Genomic DNA, 20,898 nt, shown 5'->3' on the forward strand with positions numbered 1-20,898 from the left:
AGAAAGGTGAAACATTTTTATAGGTTCTATGGATAATTAGACAATTTTTGAAAGTATAGTATGCATATTAGTAATAGTAAGCAAGATGATTTTAAGCAACAAGTGTATGGACATATTGTAATAACTGAAAAATATATAAAGCTAGCACATTTAACATGTGATGTATAAGTTAAAGTTAAAGTCTGCTGCATATAAAGAAAGCCTATCTTTAATAGGGCTTTCCTAATTTCTGGCACCAATTCCTGAGCCTTTATGTTTAGACAACTCTCCTGCCTTATCAGAAAAACTGACCTCCAGGTCCAGAGAAAAGTGATTGGCTTTGCTTTTTTTTCTTTTTTTTTATGGTAATGGTAACAGCCAAGGAGCCACTTGAAATGGGACTTCTTGAGGGGTTTCAAACCTCTGTCACTCAGTTATAGATGTAGATACAACACTTGCTCCCTTCCTACACCAAGCTCAAGAAGAGTCTCTTGTAAGCTTACATCCACTACTAGAACATTATTTTTAAGGAATTAAATAAAATAAGTACAGAAATGTACAATGCTGTGATAGGAAATGCCTTGCAAAAAAATAGTGCCCATCTCATTTTATAGTAAAATTGTCTCATTTTTGTGGATAAAATCAGTTTCTAGATAAGTAGTTCTTTCCTGGACACAAACTAGTTTTTCATATTAAGCTATCTTTATGTTTATTTATTGTTAATGTACTGAGGTTGCTGGCATTTTAGAATAGGGAGAGAGGGAGGACAGTTTAACCTGATCGCTTTTTTCAAGAATCTAGTCTTAGCTGTCATTTTTTTAGAGATAGACTCTATATACCTTTTTCAAAAATTTCAATCTTTATTCCACTACCAATCTTTATTGTCACATCATCCAGTTTTTATATCATTTTTTGTTGATACAAATTTAGGGGTTACATGTGATAGTTTGATACATGCATACAATGCATAATAAATCAGAGTCATTGGGATATCCATCACCTCAAAAATTTATCTTTTTTATATGTTCAGAACATTCTAATTCTTCTTTTCTGGCTATTTTGAAATATCCAGTAAATTATTGTTGACTATAGTCACTCTACTGAATTATCAAACACTAAGTCTTATTCCTTTATCTAACTGTATTTTTATACCTATTAATGAACCTCTCTCCACCCCTCTCTCCGCCCTACCCTTCCCAGCCTCTGGTAACCACCTACTCTATGTCTCTATGAGATCTACTTTTTCAGATCCCACAAACAAGTGAGAACATGTGATACTTGTCTTTCTGGACCTGGCTTATTTCACTTAACTTAATGATCTTCAGTTCTCTCCATATTGCTGCAAATGACAGGATTTCAGTCTTTTTTATGGCTGAATAATATTTCATTGTGTATATGTACCAAATTTTCATTATCCATACATCCATTGATGGATAAAAGTGTATTCCATATCTTGGCTATTGTGAATAGTGGTGCTATAAACTTGGGAGTGCAGGTATCTCTTTGATACATTGATTTCCATTTTTCTGGATATATTCCCACAGTGGGATTGCTGGATCTTATGGGAGTTCTATTTTTAGTTTCATGCGGAAACACTATACTGTTTTCCATAGTGGCTACACTAATTTGCATTCCCACCAACAATCTACGAGAGTTCCCCCTTTTCTACATCTTCACTAGCATTCATTATTTTTTTGCCTTTTTTGATAAAGGCCATTTTAACTGGGGTGAAATAATATCTCATTGTAGTTTGATATATATTTTCCTGATGATTAATGATGAACATTTTTTTCATATGCCTGTTGGCCATTTGTCTATATTCTTTTGAGAAGTGTCTATTCAGATCTTTTACCCATTTTTTTAGTCAGATTTTTTGTGTTTTGTTTTTCCTTGCTACTGAATTGAGTTCCTTCTGTATTCTGGTTATTAATCCTTTGTTGAGTGGATATTATGTAAATATTTTCTGTAATTCTGTAGATTATCTCTTCACTTTGTTGATTGTTTCCTTTGCTGTGTAGAAGCTTTGTAGCTTGATATAGTCCCATTTGTCTATTTTTGCTTTTGTTACATGTGCTTCTGAGGTCTTACTGCCCAAATCAGTGTCCTGAAGCATTTTCCCTGTGTTTTCTCCTAGTACTTTGATAGTTTTGGGTCTTAGATTTAAGTCTTTAATCCATTTTTAGTTGACTTTTGTATATGGTGGGAGATAGGGGTCTAGTTTCAGTCTTCTACATGTGGTTATCCAGTGTTCCAGCATCATAAGACTATCCTTTTCCCAATGTATGTTCTTGGATGTCTTTTTGGAAAATGAGTTGGATGTAAATACATGGATTTATTTCTGGCTTCTCTGTTCTCTTCTGTTGGTCTGTGTGTGTGTGTGTTTATGCCAAAACTATGCTGTTTTGGTTATCATGGCTTTGTAGTATAGTTTGAAGTCAGATAGTGTGGTACCTCCGACTTTGTACTTTTTGTTCAGGATTATTTTGGCTATTTGGGGTCTTTTATGGTTTCATATAAATTTTAGGATTCTTTTTATATTTCTGTGAATGTTATTGGTATTTTGATAGGGATTGCATTGACTCTGTTAATCTCTTCAGGTGGTATAGATATTTTAACTGTGATAATTCTTTTAATCCATGAGCATAGATAGAATAGCTTTTCATGTTTTTGTGTCCTCTTCAATTTATTTTATCAATATTTTATAGTTTTAATTGTAGAGATCTTTGGTTGGATTTATTCTTAAGTATTTTATATTTTTTATAGCTATTATATATGGGATTACTTTCTTGATTTCATTTTCAGATTGTTTGTTCTTGGTGTATATAAATGCTACTGATTTTTATATGTGGACTTTTGTATCCTGAAACTTAACTGAATCTCTTTATCAGTTCTAACAGTATTTTTGGTAGAGTCTTCAGGTTTTTCTAAATATAAGAACATGTCATCTGCAAACAAGGATAATTTGAGTTATTTCTTTCCAATACTGATGACCTTCATTTTTCTTGCCTAATTGCTCTGGCTGGAACTTCTAGTATTGTTTTTGAGTAAAAGTGGTGAAAATGAACATCCTTGTCTTGATCCAGGTTTAGAGGAAAGGCTTTTAGTTTTTCTCCATTCAGTATATTAGCTCCACCAGTATAATATTAGTATATTAGCCATGGTTTTGTCATTTATTTGGCCTTTATTGTTTGAGGTATGGTTCTTTTAATCCAATTTGTTGAGAGTTTTTGTCATAAAGAGAGGTTGAATTTTATCAAAAGTTTTTTCAACATCTATTTAAATGATCATGTGGTTTTGTCCTTGATACTATTAATCTTATGGGCTCGTATATTGATTTGTGTATGTTGAACCATCCTTGCATCCCTGGGATGAATCCTACTGATCATGGTGAATGAACTTTTTAATAGATTGTTAGATTCAGTTTTGCTAGCATTTTGTTGAAGATTTTTGCATCTATGTTCATGAGGGATATTGGCCTGTAGTTTTATCATTGTATTCCTGACTAGTTTCGGTGTCAGATTAATGCCAGTTTTGTAAAATGAGTTTGGAAGTGTTTCCTTCTCTTTACTTTTTGGGATCGTTTGAGTTGAATTAGTATTTGTTTTTTAAATGTTTGGTAGAATTCCATAGTGAAGCCATCAGGTCCTAGTATTTTCTTTAATGGAAGACTTTATATTAGTGCTTTGATCTCCTTACTCATTATTGGCCTGTTCAGGTATTTTATTTTTCCATAGTTCAATCTCAGTAGGTTGAATGTGTCCGGCAATTTATCCACTTCTATGTTATCCAATTTGTTGGCATGTAGTTTTTCATAATAATCTCTAATAATCCCTTGTATTTCTGTGGTATCAGTTGTTATTTCTCATTCTTAAGTTCTAATTTCATTTATTTGGATCCTCTTTTTTTTTTCCTAGTTTATCTAATGTCTTCTCAATTTTATAATTTCAAAAAGCCAACTTTTTGATTCTTTGATCTTTTGTATGTTTTTAGTCTCACTTTCATTTATTTTTGTTATGATCTTTATTTATTTCCTTCTATTAATTTTGGTTTAGATTTGTTCTTCCTTTTCTGGTTGTTCGAGGCGCATCATTGGGTTATTTGAAGGCTTGTTACTTTTTTTTTTTTTTTTTTTTTTGAGATGGAGTTTCGCACTTGTCGCCCAGGCTGGAGTGCAATGGTGTGATCTCGGCTCACTACAACCTCTGCCTCCCGGGTTCTAGCGATTCTCCTGCCTCAGCCTCCCGAGTAGCTGGGATTATAGGCATGCACCACCATGCCCTGCTAATTTTGTATTTTTAGTAGAGATGGGGTTTCTCCATGTTGGTCAGGCTGGTCTCAAACTCCGACCTCTGGTGATCTGCCCACCTCAGCCTCCCAAAGTGCTGGAATTACAGGTGTGAGCCACCACGCCTGGCTGCTACTTTTTTGATGTATGTGTTTATTGCTATAAACTTCTTGGTTAGTACTGGTTTTGCAGTATCCATAGATTTTGGTATGTTGTATTTCCCTTTTCATTTAAGAATGTATTAGTCAGGGTTCTCTAGAGGGACAGAACTAATAGGATAGATATATATAAAGGGGAGTTTCTTAAGTGGTATTAACTCACACAGTCACAAGGCTCCACAATAGTCTGTCTGCAGGCTGAGGAGCAAGGAAGCCAGTATGAGTCACAAAACTGAAGAACTTGGAGTCCGATGTTCAAGGACAGGAAGCATCCAGCATGGGAGAAAGACGTAGGCTGGGAGGCTAAGCCAGTTTACCTTTTCACATTTTTCTGCCTGCTTTATATATTCTGGCCGCACTGGCAGCTGATTAGATGGTACTCAGCCAGATTAAGGGTGGTCTGCCTTTCCCAGCCCACTGACTCAAATATTAATCTCCTTTGGCAGCACCCTCACAGACACACCCAGGATCAATACTTTGCATCACTCAATCCAATCAAGTTGACACTCAGTATTAACCATCACAAGTCCACCCCTTGTCAATACACATCTCCTGAGATCATACATAATGTTCAAATAAGGACAATAATAAGGTCATAATTATGCCTAACATAATACAACTATCCTTCGTACAACCGGAAATATACCAATCCCCAACCCAAATGCTATTACATAAAGTCAACAGTATTTAAATGCTGAAATGAAGTTAATAAATCTTATGTCACATGATAAAGGAAAAAAAATAAAATGAATATATTTTCATAGTACAAGTTTATATGTACACAAACATGTTTTTAACAAAAGGAGGAAATACTCATGGCAGTTACAGTCTTTGTTTCTGTAACTGGTCATGTGGTCACAGCTGGTATTGATGACCACCTTCTTCTACTACCTATTCTGTATTCCCTTTGCCTTCAGCAGGCACCTCAGCAGGTGCTGTTTTTTGTTTGTTTGTTTGTTTGTTTGTTTTTCCTGGTGGAGTGACCCAAACCTTCATTCCTGGAGCGTCTGGTCCATATGTAGTCCTGCCAGATTGGGCTGTTGTAGTTTCCCATTGACCTTAATCACAGGGCATGGTAATACAAAGAGATGCCCTAATGGATCTCCTATATTCCATACATACTCTTCCTTACCTCCGTTGTGGAGTGATAGTCTGATTTCATCTTGATAGTCCCGGATAGTCACCCCAGCCAACACTAACTCCCTTCTTAGCTTGTTGACTTAAAGGTAGGAGGAGCCTGTTCTCCAGATTACTGTTTATATAAATTAGAAAACTCGAGCAGTTCTTTTTGAGTGTAGTGCACCACCTCATGGATCACACTCTCAACCTTACCTCTGGGGCCCCCCCAGGATTTTAGTTATAGTTTAGTTATTCCGGGATTTTAGTTTAGAATCCCCCCGGGATTCTAGAAGCAGGCGGGGGTATTGAGGGTGACTCTTGAGGAGAATCAACATTATCTTGCCTGGCAACTGCCTCAGGGGAGGCCATCACTGTTGTCCCAGGCAGCGCAGGGTTTATCTCCTCAGACAAAGGTGGAAAGGCTGATGGCAGCATGGGTCGGGGAGGGGATGTTGCCACTACTGGGAATGGGGAAGCTGTTTCTTCTGGCAAAATGAGGTTCATCAGAGTTTACAAGCTTGGTGTCCCCAGCTTCATCAGGGTCCTCCCACACATCCCCATTCCAAGTTGCAGAGTCCCATTCTTTTCCAATCGATGCCCTCACTTCAACAGTAGGTACCTGGCGAGGCTGTGCATGCACCTTTCATTGCAGGTCAGCAACTGATATAAGAGCTTGTGCCTGTTTTTCCACAATTTCAGCTCTTTCTCTACAGGAGATAAGACTCTCACTCAGGGCAGTCTTAGCAGCTTTGAGGCTCAGTATGTGCTTCTGAAGCTGGGAGTTACAATCCCTGAGTTCATAATTTTCTTTCATTACTTTGTCCAGTGAACTTAAGAGCAACCAACCAACTTCATTATGTTCCTTGGTTCTCCACATATAGTCAAAGGTATTATGTATAGAGTCACTAAACTACTTACCGCTCACGAGCAGTGAATCAAGAGTGTCAAATGCATTTATTTTGCATAACTCTCTAAACAGTTCATGCCAAGGACTATCAGTGTTCTCCATACTATTAAAAGTAGAGTCCTTAGCATTTTGGGGTCTAATCATATTAAGCAGCCAACTCCAGAAACCCCAAAACCAATGAAAGAACTCCATCCTTAATATTCTGTTCCTCTAGAACCACTCCTGGTACCAAAATCTATATTAGTCAGGGTCCTCTAGAAGGACAGAACTAATAGGATAGATAGATATACATATAAAGGGGAGTTTATTAAGTAGTATTAACTCACGTGATCACAGAGTCCCACAATATACCATCTGCATGCTGAGGAGCAAGGAAACCGGTCCGAGTCCCAAAACTGAAGAACTTGAAGTCTGATGTTCAAGGGCAGGAAGCATCCAGCACGGTAGAAAGATGTAGGCTGGGAGGCTAAGCCAGCCTAGCCTTTTCAGGTTTTTTTTTTGCCTGCTTTATATATTCTGGCCACACTGGCAGCTGATTAGATTGTTCCCACCCAGATTAAGGTGATTGTTCCCAGCACAGTGACTCAAATGTTAATCTCCTTTAGCAGCACCCTCACAGACACACCCAGGATCAATACTTTGCATCCTTCAATCCAATCAAATTGACACTTAGTATTAACCATCACAAAGAACTTTTGAATTTCCTTCTTAATTTCTTCATTCACCCATTGAATATTAGGAAGCATGTTAATTTCCATGTGTTTTTATAGTTTCCAAAGTTCCTCTCGTTATTGATTTCTAGTTTTATTCCATTGTGGTTAGAAAAGATACTTGATATGATCTCTACCTTTTAAAATTTGTTGAGATTGGTTTTGTTGCCTAACATATGATCTATTTTAGAGAATGTTCCATTTGATGATGAAGATAATGTATATTCTGCAGCTGTTGGATGGAATGTTCCATAAATGTTTATTAGGTCCATTTGGTCTAGAGTTCAGTTTAACTTGGATTTCTTTTGTTGTTGATTTTTCTGTCTGAATGATCTGTCTATTACTGAGAATGGGGTGTTGAAGTCCTCTGCTGTTATTGTATTGCAGTCTTTCTCACCCTTTAGCTCTATTAATGTTTGGTTAATATATACGGTGTTCCCATGTTGGAGGCACATATATTTACAATTGTTATATTCTCATTCTGAATTTACTCCTTTTTCCTCATATAGTGATTTACTTTGTCTCTTTTTATAGTCTTTGACTTGTAATCTGTTTTATCTGATATGAGTATAGTTAATCTTGCTGTTTGTTGGTTTTCATTTACATGGAATGTCTTTATCCATTTTGTTTTCAGCCTGTGTGTATCTTCATAGATGAAATGAGTTTTTTGTGGAAAGCACATAGTTGGGTCTTATTTTTTTTTAATCCATTCAGCCACTCTGTGTCTTCTAATTGAAGAATGTAGTTCATTTACATTTAATACTATTACTGATAGGTAAGGACTTACTATTGCCATTTAGTTAATTTTTCTCTTGTTGTTTTGTAGCTCCTCTTTTCCTTTCTTCCTTTCTTAAGGGATATTACTTGTGCTAATCTTAGTACTGGATATTTGTTTTTGGTTTTCTGTGGGAGATAGTGAAGCCTAATTGCTTCTTGCTTCTACTTCATTTTGGTGATGTTACCCTTATTCTTTTTGTTTATTTATTTATTCATTTATTTGAGACAGGGTCTGGCTCTGCCACCCAGGCTGGAGTGCAGTGGCACAATCTTGGCTCATTGCAACCTCCATTTCCCGGGTTCAAGTGATTCTGCTACCTCAGTCTCCTGAGTAGCTGGGATTACAGGCGCGCGCCACCACACCCCACTACTTTTTTTGTATTTTTAGTAGAGACGAGGTTTCACCATGTTGGCCAGGCTGGTCTTGAACTCATAACCTGAGGTGACCTACCCGCCTTGCCCTCCCAAAGTGCTGGGATTACAGGCGTGAGCCTCCGTGCCTGGCCACCCTTATTCTTAAAATTTAAAACAATCTAAAATTGTTCAGTTGATAACTTGCATATTCATTTGATAACTGGCTTATTAAATTTCTCCCATTATAAACGAGCATAGATTTTTCTCTTCTTCAGCAGTGAATCCCAGATACCTAGAATAATGCTTGGCACTTTGGATGAGTAGATTGATGGATGATTTTTTAATATTTAGTTTTGGCCAGGGGATTATGATTGATACCACCAAGGATATCATTTTTATCACACTTAATGAAACTAACCAAATAGGATCTCTCTCAGAAATCTTAATCTGTTCCTGTTTATGTTGGTTTATCCTTGAACTGTCTCAGAATGTTTTGTTCCACTAAGGCAATACGATAACCACAGGAGTTTTGTTCCAGGACACACATTCCCACCCACCCCCTTCCACCCTCCTACCTATATAAAATGGTATAGTATTTGCATATAACTTATGCACATCCTCCTGTATACCTTAAATCATCTCTAGATTACTAATAATACTTTAATACAATGTAAATACTATGTAAATAGTGTTTATTGTATTTATACATTTGTAATATTTTTATTGTTAAATAGTATTGTTATCTTTTTTTAAATTATTATTTTCAATTCATGTTGGCTAAATCTGTGGATTTAGAAGCTATAGATACAGAGGGCTGACTGTAATTCCTATACTCTTTGTTTACTTTGTGCCATTCCCTGTCCAATTTTCAGAATAACCAAATGTATTTGTCCTTGGATAGAGCAGAGGGAGATTGATATTGTAAACTATCTTTTGGAATATGTTGGAGGAAAATGAGTTCCACTTCAGTCTTGTTCTACCCTGATTAATTTGTGAAGTTTCTTTTTTTTCCTGATTACTTTCTGCTAGAACTTTTGAAGTGATGGAAAGAAAAGAAAATTTATGAATTTTATTCCTACAAGTAAAATAGCAAGTTTCTCTGGAAATAAAAAAGAGTTTGTGAAGAAGTTAGGTGATCGTGGGGACGCTAGGGAAATGTTCTAATTATAATGCAGTGAAGACAGGGTTGCTATTTTAATATACATTTTTTGAGACTTCTTTAAACTTTAGCTTCCTATTTTGTTATTGGTGTCTTTTTCCTCATAGTAGTAGCTGATGATTTTTTCACATGATTGGCACATTTAAAGCCCTTAAAATCAAAATAATGAAGTTGGGGGAACATTAAAACTTAGGAAACTTCTTATTGCAAAGGTTGTTCTGAAATGAAGGAAACCCAAGGTATGAGGCAGGAATCTTAGTGGCAGGAAATGAATTTTGTCTTACATACACAAAAATATATTTTTGGAAAAATACTAGATCAGATCTTGGAATGGATAGAAGGAAAAGGAAAAAGCTAAGTAAACAAACTTCAGAAAGGCAAAACAAGGGCAGCTCTGGAGGGCCTTTCTACTAGTGCATTACCATGCTATTAAAGTGACCAAGCTCCAGTGAATTTTGAGCTTCTGTCTTTCCTTGAATTTAAATTTCCCGGAAGTAGACTACCAGAGTGAATGTAATAGTGTGAGGCAAAATTTCCCCCTCTAATACTGTTTTTTTATAAAAGCAACAAGATGAACTGAAGGGAAGTTTTTTTTAAAGTTATAGTGACAATATGGGAAGAATTGGGGAAGAGACTGAAATCAGTGAGCATGTAATTATAATAATATCAGACATTTGTTGAGCATTTACTGTGTTGAGTATTTTACATCCATTAACTTATTTACTTATCATGATAAGTTTATGAGTAAAGGATAATAATAATATATTTCACATTTGAGAAAACCAGGCTTAGAAAAATTAAGTAACTTGTTCAAGGTAGCAGAGGCAAGTAAGAGCAATTAGGAGGCTGGTACAGTAATTCAAAGCAAGAAATGATAAGGGTCTGAACTAAGTTAGTGAGATAGAACCAAAAAGCTTAGAGAATGATTACATAAAGAATGTAAAAAAAGGGAGGAGTCAATAATAATTTCTAGGCATCTGGATCAGAAAGTAGATATATTTTTATTCAAACAGAGGAATAGTTTTTCTGATGAAAGTGCTAGGAGGCATTTAACAAGTTAGATTGTTAGTATAATACATTTTAATTGTCAGTGGGATTTGTCAACATGTCTCCTGCTGTACTCTAGCCCCCTTTCAATCTCTTCTCCACGCAGAATTCCCTACCATTGCCTTCAAGCCCTTACCTCAACATATCACTCTTTATCTTACCCGATGCACTTGAGACATTTAGGCTTTCTGCATTTCCTCAGTGGCAAGTTCCTTCCTTCCTCAGAATCATTGCACTGACAGATTTCTCTGACTGGACTGTTCTTTGTCAATAACTTGTCATGGTTCTTCCCCTCCTGTCATTCACTCCTGGGTCAGATGGCCCCTCCTCAGAGAGACCATTCCTGAGCACTTTTCTTCCATGCCACCTTCCAGCCCATTTCTATTGCCTCCCACCCGCAAAACATTTATTTTTGCACTTATCTCTGCTCAAAATTGTGTTCTATTTACATCTTCTAGCTTGTAAACTCCATAAAGGCAGGAACCATCTACACATGAGGGCAGTCTGGAACATATACAAACTCAAGTATGTGTTGAAAGATTAGAAAGTATGCCAGGCGTGGTGGCTCACTCCTGTAATCCCAGCACTTTGGGAGCCCAGGGCGGGCAGATCACAAGGTTAGGAGATTGAGACCATCCTGGCTAACACGGTGAAACCCTGTCTCCACTAAAAATACAAAAAATTAGCCAGGCGTGGTGGCGGGCGCCTGTAGTCCCAGCTACTCGGGAGGCTGAGGCAGGAGAATGGTGTGAAGCCGGGAGGTGGAGCTTGCAGTGAGCCGAGATTGTGCCACTGCTCTCCAGCCTGGGTGACAGAGTGAGACTCTATCTCCAAAAAAAAAAAACCACTTATTAAACCACTTATAAAACAAACGCTTATGTCCTTGGTAGCATGCCACAAGCCACAAATGTGAATTAATATTATGCAGATTCATAATTAGTAAACCTTAAACTTCTATAAAGAATTCACACAGAGTGATCCTATTGAAAAAATTATATAACTTTGTTAAATCCTATCATCTCCTTAGTGACAGATTTTAGAAACTGAAAATCTGGATACTTTAACTTGAGGAAAACTCATCTCTGGTAATTGTAAATTTCTGAACTTTGTCTTTTCTCTTAAAGGCTCAATCTCAAAATATCCTTCCAACAATAGGATTCAGCATAGAGAAATTCAAATCATCCAGGTAATCCACTTTATCCCTTAACAAAAAAGTTGCTAGTGAAAAATAACAATATTAGGTCTACCTGGTCATTCTTCCTACCCTTAGATAAAGTAATTTGTTGTTTCAGAATCTCATAGGTATTAAAGTGTTTCTAACCACTATGGCTGGTTTATTTTTCAGAATTTAGAGTTTAGACAAACTCTGATAACTTCACTAGCAAAGAAGTTTTTTATGTTATTTATTGCAAAATTGTGTTTATATTAATACATTTATTTCATAGAACTTTTACTTATAAATTGGCACATGTTGAATATTGCATATGAAGGGTAATTTCTTTGATTGTAAATAATTTAAAATTTTAAGTAAAAGTTATGCTTTAGTTTATAATGTAGTCATGCTTTGCTTCTTTTTGTAGTTTGTCATTTACAGTGTTTGACATGTCAGGTCAAGGAAGATACAGAAATCTCTGGGAACACTATTATAAGTAAGTACATCTGTGAATGTTGCTTAACTAGATGGTTTTTACTAATAATAATGATTAGAAATCCAAAGAATTATATGGCTAGGTTGTTTGGCTTTTTTTTTTCATGTAATTTATGAACATTTCCTAATTTAAAAAATATGTAATGAGACTCAACATTGTTTGTCAAATGTTTCAGGTCCTTCATGACTTCGGGCCTTTGCACGTACTATTCTCTCTGTTTTTAATGCCCCATTCTATCCTACTTCACTTCAGTTTAAGGTTAACATATTCCTGCTTTAAAAGTCCTTTCCTCTGAAGTTTCACTGTTCTGCCCAGTTATTTTGTCCTTATTGTTCACCTGGCACTTTGTCCATTTCTATCTCTCTAATCATACTTACCATGTCTTGAAGTTATGCACCATAGCCGCCTCCCTAGTGGAAGTGTGAACTCCTCAAGGGAAGGGATTATTTATTATTCATATTATTTTTTCAAGACCTAGTATGATGCTCAGCATATAGGCCAGTAAATATTATTGACTAAATTTAGTTAAAAATAACAGTGTTGCCTAACAGTTGATCCATTGTTCTATGAATAATTTGAAACAAGCCATTTTTCAGCATATGCAAGTCAAGTGCTCACTAATTTACACTTGGTCCTTCATGTCCTTGGGTTCTGCATTCCTGGATTAAACCAATTGTAGATCAAAAATATTTGGGGGGAAAGATGCCATAAAGTTCCAAAAAGCAAAACTTAAATTGCCGTGCACAAACTACTGTATTGAAAGCATATAAATGAGGTCATGTGTAGGCATTGTATTACGTATTATAAGTAATCTAGGGTGATTTAAAGAATATGGAAGAATTTGCATATGTTATAAGCAAATACTAAGCCATTTTATATAAGAGACTTGAGCATCTGCAGATTTTGGTATTTGAAGGGGATCCTGGAACCAATCCCTCGCCAATTCGGAGGGATCACTATACTTCAGACTAATAGCTGTCAAGTTACTAGGACCCAAATGTGTTATACCTTCTGGAGATTTGCATATGGTATTAAAATAAATTCATTAGCTTCTAATATTGTTAGGACTTCATTTAAGAGCAATGTAATTCACTTTTAGAGTCTGAAACTTAAAAACACTATCTCTTAACTAAACTCTCTTTTGTCGTTATGGACTGCTGCCTTGAAATGGTATGTGATATTTACTAGATAAGATTTAGATTTAGATTAACTCTTTCCTAATAATGTGAGACCAAACATTAAATGGTATATATTTGGGATATGAACCAGAGGAAATTTATTCAAATTTTTTTTTCAATGAGTCCTTCAATAAATTGAAGGCCTATTTAAATCGTAGGTCCAGAAGACTTCTGAGAGAGAGGGAAAAGAGAGTGCTTCAGATTCGAGGGTTAGTTTGGAAAAGGAAAAGTGGCATGTTTGTGGTATTCTGCATTAAATTCCTTGGGGAGATGCATTTTATGTGTTTCTTATTTGTTTGTGTGTTTAGGAAACCTGAGTTTTCAGTACAGGATTTTTTAAATTCCTCCTCCAATTAGTTGATAAATAATTCCTTTTAAAAATGTATTTAGCTACTTTAAAAATACTTTAATTTTAATTACAAAAATATATATATAGAGAAAATAGTAGGAAAGTAAGCTTTGTTTTTATTTGATTTTAACTCCTTTTTTCTTTGTACTGTTTTTGGATGAAATTTATGAATTCTAGAATAGAGTGGTTACATTGTAGATTGAATGGAGAATATGATTACTATTGAAAAATCAACAATAAAAGTAAATTTACTTTCCCTATTTTCGTACTTTTCTAACTGTGAAACAAAACAAGTACATTTTGATCTATTAGACTGAAAAAGGTTACAAAGATTAATAAAGTATGCTCTTGTCAAAGTGAGCCACTCCTGTGAGAATGTAATATCTTTTTCAGGGTAATTTATTGATATCTGTTAAAATGAAAAATGTTTATAAACTCCAGCAAGCATTTTTACTTTTAGAAAAGTATTCTATGACCAGGGCTTATGGTCAAAAAAATATACATAGAAGGTTGTATGTTAGCATTATTTATAACATTTTTATATCAATTATGTAAAAATGTTACTATAAATATTTATCTTTGCTATATATATAACCATAGTAGTAAAAAAAAAAAATCAAGGAAATTTACATTTGCTATAAATATGTACTTACTATGTATAGAAAGAAGAAAGTTCTTAGTGGATTATGCACCAAACCATTAGTAGCATTTATTTTTGGAATAGTAGGATTATAAGGGAAGTTTACTTTCTTTTATTTTTCTTTTCTTTTTTTTTCACATCCTGTTTGGTGAAGAGAGACATTTACTTTCTCATCTATATGATGCCATAATGTTAAATATTATATAATTTTTACATACTATTTTTACAATATAAAAAGGTAATAGCATGCAAAAATATAAGGAGTACACATTTTTTAAATTTGGAAAATATAGAAGAGAATATTGAAAACATGTTTCCCATAAATCTCACTATTCATAAATTCACCATTGTCAATCTTTTTGGTATCTTTCTCCTCCTTTTGAAATATATAACATATACTTTATATAACTAAGGAAAAAGGAACTATCTAAATTATGTACCATGTATAATTTTGTATCTTGCTTTTTTCAGTTAACATTATGTGGTAAGGGTAAATCAGGAAAAACATGCAATGAATATAACTAACAGCTGCCTAATATTTTTTCACACAGCTTTGCCAAAATTTCTTTAACCATTTCTCTACTCTAGGACATGAAGGCTATTCTCAGTTTTTGAAAATTGTAAACAGTCCTTCAGTCAAAATCTTGTATAAATCTTAGCCCCAGTTCATGATTCCTTAGAATGAATTTCAGAAATAAAATCACTGGCTCAAAGTGATTGAACGTTTTTATAGATCTTGATAGGTACTTCTGATTGTTCTGGTTTCTATATATACTGGTAATGTATGTCTGTGATAATCAGCATTATCCTTTTTTAATGATAGGAGAAAATGGTATATAAAAAGTTTTATTTTGTATATCATTTGATTATTAATCACATTGCAGTTTAAATACTTAATTTATGACTAAGTGATTCGCAAAAAAAAGTACAGATGTCCAATAAATATATGAAAAGATATTGAACCTCATTGGCAATTAATGAACTAGATCAAGATAATATGCTGTTAGAATGGCAATTATTGAAAAGAATGATGATAATGATAATAGCCAGTGCTGGCAAAGGAGTGAGAAAAGTACTGAGTCATGTAAATTGATATGGCATTTCTGGAGGACAGTTTGGAAATGTTTTTCTAAAACTTTAAATTATGTATGTAGTCTTAGAAATGTTACTCCCAACATTTAATGTTGGGAGTAAATGTTACTCCTAACATTTCTAATAAATCTTAAAGCATCAGAACTTTTTTTAAAAGAAAGGTATGTAGGAGGATATTTGCCTTAAAGTTTTTCATAGTGATGAAAATTGGAAATAACCTAAAAGTCCAGCAACAAATGTTTGATACAGTATTTGATGACACATCCATGCAGTGCAATAGTTTAGAACCATTAAAAGAAGATAGTGCAGAGGAATAATCAATAATTTTTCAAGTGCCTATGTGATCCATGGGTGAATCCTTAACTAGTTCAATCACTGGCTATCAGCTTTTAAAAAATCAAATAGAATAAAATAAAAGCTATTTGTAAGTATTTTTTCAGAAGACTTTCACTTAAAATACATCTATATATACCTATGTGTCTACTGTATCTTAATGCAAAATATATTTCTCACTATGGTTTATGGTAAAAATAATTTATAAAAGTAGTAGTAAAACCATAGTAGTAAAAAAAAAAATCAAGGAAATTTACATATGTATTGCAAAGGCAAGGTGTAATACAGGATTCCATTTTAAATACATATATAGTTTATTCATATGTAATATACACAAAGTGTAGCTTTATACCAAAATATTAATAATTATTGCATCGGTGTAATAGGGTTATGGTATTTTAACTCATTTTCTCATATTCTGATATTTTAATGAAAAAATTACTCATAATTTTTTAAAATTATGAAATAGCAAGTCATTAAATTTACTTTATTATCCAAATGAAAAGGTATTTTACATGAAATATGACTAATGATTAATATATTTATCAGTCATATAAACTAATAAGAAACAACACCAAAAATTCTAATGATATATGGACATAGGACATAAGGAGATAATACTTAGGTTAGGAAATGCCCATGGATAATAAACATGGAAAAATTTATAAGTAAAGCTTTAATTTTTCTTTTTCTTTACATTACACAGAGAAGGCCAAGCTATTATTTTTGTCATTGATAGTAGTGATAGATTAAGAATGGTTGTGGCCAAAGAAGAACTCGATACTCTTCTGAATCATCCAGGTATGTGTGTGTCTTTCAGTCTGTATCTGTTCTTTGGGGTTCATTTATGTGTAATGTTTTGTTCTTTGGGTATTGCTTATACTATGTAATTATCTTTCATTTAAAATTTTTGAATTTAAAACATATATGTTATACAAAATTTATATTTTATGTACATCACCATATTTTGTAAATTTTGCATGTAATGTAAATGTAAAGCATTTTGCATTGTTTTTGGGGTGTCTAACATTTATTTCCTCAAAAATAAAAATTCCCTTTTTTCTGATTACATAAATAATTTGTACCAAAGCAAAAAAAAAAAAAAAATCAGATGGAAAAATAAAATAAAGATCTGTGTATTTCAACACCCATTAAAATTATTTGTTACCATATTTTCATGCATTTCTCTATGTGTATCTGAGTTTGTGTGTGTTTAATTACAGCATTTCTTACATATTTATTCATATCTATATCTATATCTATATCTATATCTATATCTATATCTATATCTATCTATATATATATATCCCAAAAATATCTGTAGGGTTGAGGACTGTGGGGACTATCATTGTTATTTACCAAAATGGAATCATATTCTTTACACTCTTCTGCATGTTTCTATTCTCAGTTAACACTTAAAGATGGATATCCTTCCAAATCAAATTATATATAATTATGTAGTTATTCTTTTTAATGATGCCTAACATGGTTTACTATGAATGTACCACAGTTTATTTAATCATTCACCTGTTGATGTATACTTTCCTCCCGCCCAAGCCCCCACTACAAACAGTGCTCCAGTAAGTATTGTGGAACTCTGCATTTCTAGCCTTCCTCATGCCAAAAAAATTTAAATAGTGCTTGTGCTAGGACTTTCAGAAAAGGATGGTGGTTTAAGAGAACTGTGGATTTGTTAGAAATGAAATGGAAATAGTGTGGGGCTTTCTAATAAATGTTACTGCTTAACCACAATGTCTTTGGTATTTTTAACAGATGACCTCAAGCTTACTGAAATTTTTGAAAAAAAATTATCCGCCCTGTACATTTTATTTGACTTTTTAATGTTAAAAACTTAGCAGTCTTGGCTGGGCGTGGTGGCTCAGGCCTGTAATCCCAGCACTTTGGGAGGGATTACAGGCGGGTGGATCACTTGAGGTCAGGAGTTCGAGACCAGCCTGGCCAATATGGTGAAACCCCGACTCTACTAAAAATACAGAAATTAGCCAGGCATGTGCACTTGTAATCCCATATGCTCAGGAGGCTGAAGCAGGAGAATTGCCTGAACCTGGAAGGTGGAGGTTGCAGTGAACTGAGATAGCACCACTGCGGGCAACGGAGGAGACTCTGTCTCAAAAAAAAAAAACAAAAAACTTAGCAGTCTTGTATCTAGATTGAGAATGCATTTTTGATTATGTCTTCCTTTCATATTAATCTTTCCAGTTTTTCTCTAAAAAGTGTTGCAGTGTTGAGCAGTAAAATGAAATAGTTCCTACAACATATACTTCAAACAATGGGGATTTTGATTTCCTCAACTGAAGCCTTGTCTATGGATCTTAATGTACTACTTCCTTTATTTTATGGGATAGATTCCCAAGGGAGGGATTTCTCAGCTGAAGTGTATATGAACTTTTTAAAAAAATTGATGGCCATAAAAAATCTTTGAATAGCAAAATGTACTGTGAACAGATAAAGACAATGACAGGCAAGGGAAAATATTTGCAACTCATATCATAGCTACAGGGATATTTCTATACTACTTGTGTTTCTAAAAATCAGTAAGAATATAAAAGCTTAATAGAAAATGGGGAAAAGACATATCAGATAAGTCAACAAAAACATAAATTTAAACATCTTTTGAATATATGGAAAGATTCTTGGCCTTTCTATTACCTATGATATGGAAAATATCAAGAAGTTTCATAGCAGTCTTTTGGCTAGGGGAGTGGAAACACTCATTCTTATACGTGGTTGTTGAAGTGTAAATTGATATAATTTTTAAGAGAAAGCAGTTTGGTAATCACTGTCTATCAAAAGAGAAATTTATGTCCTTTGACCCAACAATTCCACATCTTAAATTTATCCTAAGGACATACTGGCCGGTGTACAAAATTACCTATATACACATTTATTCATTACAGGATTGTTCATAGTTGTAAAGATTGGTAACAGGTATCTCAGTTGGGTTCTGGTTAAATAATAGTACATAGTACTAAAAGAAGAAATATTCCAGAACTGTTAAAATAATGAAGAAGCTGCTCTATATGTACTGATATGGGATCAGATCCAAGATATGTAAATAAATGAAAAGTTAAAGGTATAAAGTAATGAGGTTGGCCTGCTATATGAAAATAATATATAATAATTATGTTTGCAAATACATAAAATATTTCTATGAAGATGCCAAGACACTGATGTTATGGGTTGCCTTTTCTACAGAGACCATTGTCCTAGGACAAAGTTAGGAAGGAGATTCTTTTACTGTATGCCATTTTGTATCTTCTGAATTTTGAACTATTTAAATGTATTGTCTATTCAAAAAATGAAAAATGTTTCCAAAATCATGACAAGGTAAAAATATCTTTTAAAAATCTAGCTTGTTACTTATGATATTGTGACTAAAAACTTAATAAGTTCCCAGTTTCTTTTCCTTCTACTTCTACTTGAAGTTTGCCTCCTTTCTGTTCACAATTAAAAAGGAAACAAAATATTTAATGCTTTTTTGTAGGTACTTCTCTGTAATGCTTATTGAGCTCCAGTCCCACCTCACCCATCTTTGGTTAAAGCTCCTAACCAGAGGGCAGATGGTCCTAGGAAGTATTTTTAAAATTTTGTTACTGCTCAAATACATGCCTAACAGTGTGACAGTATGTGTCTTTAAATGTTTCTGTGTGTGTGATATGAAAAAAGATAATTGAAAAAAAATTTCATGGGTTTCAGTACTAAAGATTTGCTGCAAAATGACCTAAAAAGCTGGAAGTGTGATGATAATCTTATTTTCTCTTTTAGATATTAAACACCGTCGAATTCCAATCTTATTCTTTGCAAATAAAATGGATCTTAGAGATGCAGTGACATCTGTAAAAGTGTCTCAGTTGCTGTGTTTAGAGAACATCAAAGATAAACCCTGGCATATTTGGTAAAGTTTTATATTTACTTTTCACTGTAGCTTTCTGAAAAATATACAAGCTTCAGAGTTGTTTCTTCTGATCTCATTTTTAAAAATAAGTGATCAAACATGGTGGCATGTAAGCTAAGGATTTTGTTATGTAGAATTGTGGCATTGTAGGTTTTTACAAATATATTACTGTTAAAAACCTTTTTCAAATTTTTGGGGGGATAGGAAAATATAAACAACTCTTATAATGGAATAACTTAAAAGCTCACTTACTTACTGACTTCAGCTACACTGATTTCCTTCTGCACATGGAGTCAGCCAAGCACAGTCCCATCTAAGAGCATGTGCACTTGTATCCCCCTCCTTTGAATCATTTTCCAAAATAATTTTCCTGGCTTTCTAGAGTCACTATTACCATGTGACTGCTTTTTTTTTTGTTTATAGTCTGTCTGCCTATACAGGTGTGTTAGCTCCCTGACAGCTGGGGTTTTGTCAGTTTTCTTCACTTTAATAACCCCTACAATAGTCATAGTGCCTGGTATGTAATAGGTACACAATACATATTTGTTAAAATGAATAAATGGAAATGGAAATCCTAATAAGGTTGAACTCTTAAGTAATTAATGTTGAAATTGTTATGCATTGTTTGTTTGGAAAACAGTTTCTTATTTAACTCCATTGTGCCTTTCTACCAAAATATTCTAATAAGGATAAACAGAGATTATACATTAGATAGTATTTTAGTGCCTACGACTACCATCTTAAACTCCCTTCTACCCACCCACCTACCTCTCTCTGCTGTAAGAGGTCCTTTCCATGCCAGAGTTTCCCCCTTTTTATAATAAGGTATCTGTGGGGAAGATTGGAAACAGAAGCAGAGAGATCCACTGCCACAAGAAGGGTGAACTAGAATATGAAGCAAGGAGGTCATAGAGTTCAGAAAACAACTTTAGGAACTAGTTTTGGCACTGAAAGAGTAATAGTAAAGACCTTAGGAAAGCTCTTGACACTTTCCAGTATTCAGAGCCTCCAGCACCTCTTCCCAGGAGCTAAACCCTGCATATCCCAAGTAAAACCTTCCTTACTCTAGGATCAGAGGAAAAGTCAGTGTCTAATAAATGATTCTTGAGTTGGAATTTGGGTCCTGTGGTATTTGATAGGTAAAGAATGGTGGGATTTTGGATAAGGAAACATCTTGAGCTAGAGCCTTTATATTTCTCTAAATCATACCTAAATTGATTACTTCTAAAATAGAATAATTTTTAAT

At 34.2% G+C, this 20,898-nt stretch overlaps 1 protein-coding gene across 20 annotated transcripts in view; it reads left to right on the top strand.

Annotated features, from left to right (window-relative positions):
• ARL6 (ADP ribosylation factor like GTPase 6) overlaps window positions 1-20,898 on the top strand; it is a 36,741-nt gene that overhangs the window by 4,025 nt on the left and 11,818 nt on the right. For all 20 annotated transcript variants that reach the window (XR_008547036.2, XR_679052.5, XR_002943154.3 and 17 more), the window contains 4 exons: window positions 11,620-11,681; window positions 12,076-12,144; window positions 16,443-16,537; window positions 19,523-19,652. Coding sequence is in view for 10 of the 20 variants with exons in the window: in XM_001139103.7 (XP_001139103.1) it covers window positions 11,620-11,681; window positions 12,076-12,144; window positions 16,443-16,537; window positions 19,523-19,652 (356 nt within the window). In the remaining 10 variants the exon portion in view is untranslated. The remainder of the gene's footprint in view (window positions 1-11,619; window positions 11,682-12,075; window positions 12,145-16,442; window positions 16,538-19,522; window positions 19,653-20,898) is intronic.

This window comes from Pan troglodytes, chromosome 2, assembly GCF_028858775.2.
Source record: "Pan troglodytes isolate AG18354 chromosome 2, NHGRI_mPanTro3-v2.0_pri, whole genome shotgun sequence".
Classification (NCBI taxonomy): Eukaryota; Metazoa; Chordata; class Mammalia; order Primates; family Hominidae; genus Pan; species Pan troglodytes.